This window comes from Panthera uncia, chromosome D1, assembly GCF_023721935.1.
Source record: "Panthera uncia isolate 11264 chromosome D1, Puncia_PCG_1.0, whole genome shotgun sequence".
Classification (NCBI taxonomy): Eukaryota; Metazoa; Chordata; class Mammalia; order Carnivora; family Felidae; genus Panthera; species Panthera uncia.
Window position 1 is genome coordinate 3,144,221 of NC_064808.1, and position 4,791 is coordinate 3,149,011.

Consider the following 4,791-nt stretch of genomic DNA (forward strand, 5'->3'; position numbering starts at 1 on the left):
GTTATTTTTAAAAAACCCAGGACTTGGGGACATTTGTTAATTCTATCACTTTGTTATTACGCTAATTTCCTCTCTTCATTTCTGTCTTCCGTTTCTCTTTGCTTTGTTCTATTGTTCTTTTTTCAGTTTATTGAGTCATATACTTAATTCATTGATTTTCATTCTCTCTTATTTGTATAGTATTTACGGCAATGACTTTTCCTGTAAGAACAGCTTTGGCTGCATCTCATAAGCTCTGCTGTGTAGTACTGATGATTTAACCTCAAACCATCCTCCAGAAAGCTCTCTTTCCGATGACACATGTGTTCCTATAACACACAGCACACCTGCCCACCAGGGCTCATTCTCTCTATTATGAAGTTCTGGCACAACGCTGTGCAATATAAAAATAATGTGAGCTGCACATGTGCTTTAAGATTTTCTAGTAGCAACATTAAAACGCATTAAAAGAAACAGGTGAAATGAATTTTAGTATTTTATTGAACCCAGTTGTGTCCAAAATATTATTATCATTTCGGTAATGTATCATTTCAATCAGTATCTCTTCATTGGCACTGACCACCCTTCCAGTACTTAATAGCCACGTATGCCTAGTGCAGATCCAGCATCCGTGACCAGGGTCCAGGTCTCTCTGCCCACTTCTTAGCTCCCAGCCTGCAAGCCGCTGTGTTTTCTACGTTGTATGAGCACAACATCTCCCCCTCCATTTATCCGTCTGCTGGCCGTCGTTATCATTCATTTACCCATCAGCATTTCATGTCCCAAATGAGGACAATTGCAACGAATGGCAAAGGGTCAGTGGCAGAGACGGCCAGTTGCCCGTCTAATATCCATGTAGCCTTCCTTTATTTAATATTTTTAATGTTTTATTTATTTTTGAGACAGAGAGAGACAGAGCATGAACAGGGGAGGGACAGAGAGAGAGGGAGACACAGAATCGGAAGCAGGCTCCAGGCTCTGAGCTGTCAGCCCAGAGCCCAACGTGGGGCTCAAACTCACGAACCGTAAGATCATGACCTGAGCCGAAGTCGGAGGCTTAACTGACTGAGCCACCCAGGAGCCCCTATGTAACCTTCCTTTATAATAGAATCCTCACATTATCTAGGGTGGCAATAAGCCCCGCTAACAAACTCCACTTCTCAGCTGCCCCTGCATGTAGGGGTGTCATGTGACATGACTCTGGTTTATGAGATATAAACCTAAGGGTTTTAGGTGTCAGAGAATTGCCTCTCCCTCTCTATCACCCTTTTTTCTCTTCCTGCCTGGAACGTCACTCAGGATGCCTGGAGTAACAGCAGCCTTTTTGTGACCATGAAGACCGAAGCTGCATGTGAGAGCAGAAATATGGAAGGATCTGAGTCCGTGATAATATCATGGGGCTGCCATACCCCGGTCCGGGAATCCCAGGTGCCAGACCTCTTGCTACATGAGAAAATAAACATGAAGGGGGAACAAAAGGCTTCTCTTGTTTAAGTCACTGTCTACTCGTCTGTCACTTGCAGCTAGCTGTGGTTGCTGCCTGATATCAGGCCAGGGCACATCCTGTCATTCACTCAGACGCCGCGGCTCGAGTGCCTGTTCTGAGCCGGGCAGGCGTCATAAGGCTGTAGATGGCTGGCCTGGTGCATCGCTGCAGAGACCCGCGCCCAGCAGAACGTGTCCGTTGTGAATCAAGACACAACGCAAACTGGCTTCGGCGGCGGGGGGAAGAAAGATACCGACCGGTGTAACTCCAAAGGGGCTCAAAGAGCCCTGGCAGAATCTGGTTTTCTTGCACGGTCCCACGTTGGCAGGAGCCTCCGGCTTCTGTCCCCTCTGCCAGACCACCCCAACAGCAGGGGCGGCGGTGAGAGCCCCAGCATCCTGGCTCACTGGACCAAACGGCGAACCTCAAGCATGGGCCGAGGCACCATCACACACACCCGTGTGCACACGCAGGCTGCACGCAGATTACACGCAGGTCCGCAACTGGAGACCCATTAACACGCTGTGTGCTGGGACTTTTCCTCCCTCGGGTGGGGGCGGGGCCTGCTTTGCCCGAGGTAGAGGGGTCTCCCGGGACGGGGAACGTCCCGTTTTAAACCTGGGTCCGTCCCAGGCGAACCGGAATGAATGGCCACCCGCCCTCCTTGGATACCCGATCCTGAGAACACACGTGGTTCTTCTTAAAGAGACCAGTGAAATCACGCGTGATTTTAAAAGGGCACTGAACGCCGTTTTCCTTCAGGGCAACGAGAACACCTCCTCCCCTGACCCCTACCATCAGGTTCTGGACGCGGCGGGGGCGTGAGTTCTGTTGGGCCACCGGCTCCCACAACCGCCCAGAGGACAGCCGCCCTCCAGCCCCTGATGAATCAACGCACACCAAGCCCCCTCCCACCACCACCACGACCGCGCAGACTCTCTGGACCGTCATCCGGAAGAAAAGAGCCTCATCGGCCATCCGCCCCCAGACACCCCCCCATCAAAATCTCTCGTGTGGGTCAGCCCCGCCCCCAGAAGGTCCCCGCTTCCGCCAACCGGCTCCCCGGGCCCTGAGGTTGCCTGGAGCACGGCAGGTCCTTCGGGAGCAAAACAAGATCTCCTCGGTGCCGGTGAGTTCATCAGGTCCCGCCGCTCCCCCGGCTCAGGCCTGCGGTCCCTCTGCCAGGACGCCGCAAGGCAAGACGGGTGGCGCCGGGCCGGGCCTTCCCGAGTCTGCTCGCCCAGGTCAGCTACACCAGCTCCCTAAGACTCTGCTCTGACAGGTGTCCCCGGTCCTGTGCAACCAGGCGCCAGCCTCCCAAGGACATCTTGTCCCTGCCCCTGCTTCTCCGTCTGGGGAGCCCGGCCATCGTGTTTGCTAAAATCCGCAGGGCGATTAGAAGGAGCCACCAGGTCGAGAACCTCAGAGCCACCGGGTGCCGCTCCGAGGCGGGGTGTGACGGGCAGGCGCCGGCTCCTGGGGCCCGAGTCAACCCTCCCGCCTGCCCGCCTTCTGAGGCGCGTCTCAGCCACACGCTTCCAAGCACCGAGGAAGAGAGGCACTCACCGGGTCCCTGGTTTCTCTCCTGCACCGTCCTGCACGAGTCCAGCAGGGTGCAGGCTGGGGGGACTGCCGCCCCGCCCCTCGTCCAACCCTCCTCGCACCCTTCTGAGGAGGGAGGGATTATTGCGCCCGTTTTAGAGACAGAGATTTCCTTCCCCGCGGCCAACCAGAGCTGGACTCGAACTCAGGTGTCGAGCCTGTCCTGAGACCCTCTGGGGGTCTGCTCTGGGGAAACCAAGGCAGCCGTCTGAACTTAGGATTATCCCTCCGGGGGGGCAGGAGGAAGCCGAGGGGCAAGGCAGCTTTGGGTGGCAGGGCTGGCTCGTGACGTGGCCACGTCTGTCCCCTCGGCGCCCACCCCAGCCCCTGTGGCTCATCCCCACCTCCTCCCGCAAACATACTTACAAAGACGTGGAGGCAGAGTGGACCGCGCCCCCCACGAGCACTCCCTCCAGCTGCGGACCCCAGACCCTGACGGACAGACAGACAGGCCGTGGTGGCCCCTCTGTCCCGACATGGGACGGGCTGGTGACCAGGACAGCTCAGGGCCAGTGGTGGGGCGCCACGGTCCATCTCTGCCCTGTGGGTAGGAGCCGGGGGTCGGTGGCCTGGCCCTCCCGGCACGCCCTCTGCTCAGGAGAGGACACCTCTGGGGCAGCGCCCTCCTGGAGGGGCTGGCGGGGGGGAGGGTGACGCTCAGAGTCCCCGGCCGGCAGAGGCCCTAGTCCTCCTTGGGCTTCTGGGGGTGCCGCCGGGCCAACTTATAGTCGATGTAGGTCCCGAGGCAGGACCAGAGAATGAAGCGGGCTAACAGGACAATGACCAGCAGGACCAGGAGCGGGTCAGGGCCCGTGCTTCCCTCCCACCAGGAGGCCATGCCGAGGGTGGGGGTCCCCACTGGGGTGCGGGCTGTGCTGGGGGGAGGGGCCTGCTCCCCTGCTCCCCCCGATCGGAGCCCGGGCCTCCCGGGCGGCGAGTGACAGGCCAGAGCGCGAGGCTCGCGGCCTCCCCGGTCAAGAGGCCCGGCCGCATTCACGGGCCCACAATGGTCGCCTTGTGGCGAGGCCGCGAGCGCCCCCCTCTCCGCCGGGCTCCCCGCTCGCCAGCGCTGACGTCACCCCCGGGCGGCTCCGGCGGCAGCTGCCGGGCGAGGCCGGCCACCTTCTCGGCGCTTCCAGCCGCCCACGCCCGCGCTTCCGGCGCGCAGACAATCGGGCCCTTTCTCTGCCCAATTAGCTATCGCTCGGCGGCGGGGGGGCGTGGCGCGGGGAAGGGGACGCGAGGAAGGGGAGGGGACGCGAGAAGACCCCCCCCCACCCCTCCACCCGCGAGGGGGTCCTGGGGTCCGCGCACCCGCGCGCTGCCACCTGTGTGCGGTGGGACAGACCTGCTCGCTCCCCGCTCCCCCTGCGGAGCCCCTGGCCGAGCTGCCCCTCCCCCTCCCACCTCCACCCCGCGCGGGTCCCTTCTCACCCTCACCGTGACCCACAGTGGCTCGCGGCTGACCTGGAGCCTCAGGCTGTCTGGGCACCGACCCCTGGAGGGAAAGTGAGGCAGGTGGCTGGGGCCTGACCCGAAGGGCGCTGTGAGTGCGGGTCAGGGGACCAGCACGCTGCTGGGTGCCCGGGCTCCAGATCCCCGACGGCCCTCCCGCCGCCAGAGGGGATGCCCCGAGAAATGTCCCCATACCATCACCGAAGGGACAGCCTCCACCTGCCGTTATCTGCCTGCCACACACACACAAGCACAGATGTGCACACACC

At 60.1% G+C, this 4,791-nt stretch overlaps 1 protein-coding gene across 1 annotated transcript; it reads right to left on the reverse strand.

The window, feature by feature from the left end:
• Positions 1 to 462: 462 nt before the first annotated feature.
• Positions 463 to 4,106, reverse strand: SMIM38 (small integral membrane protein 38). The gene has a single exon (XM_049641660.1). The coding sequence runs from the start codon at positions 3,903 to 3,905 to the stop codon at positions 3,750 to 3,752; it is 156 nt and encodes a 51-aa protein (XP_049497617.1). The 5' UTR covers positions 3,906 to 4,106; the 3' UTR covers positions 463 to 3,749.
• Positions 4,107 to 4,791: the final 685 nt, after the last annotated feature.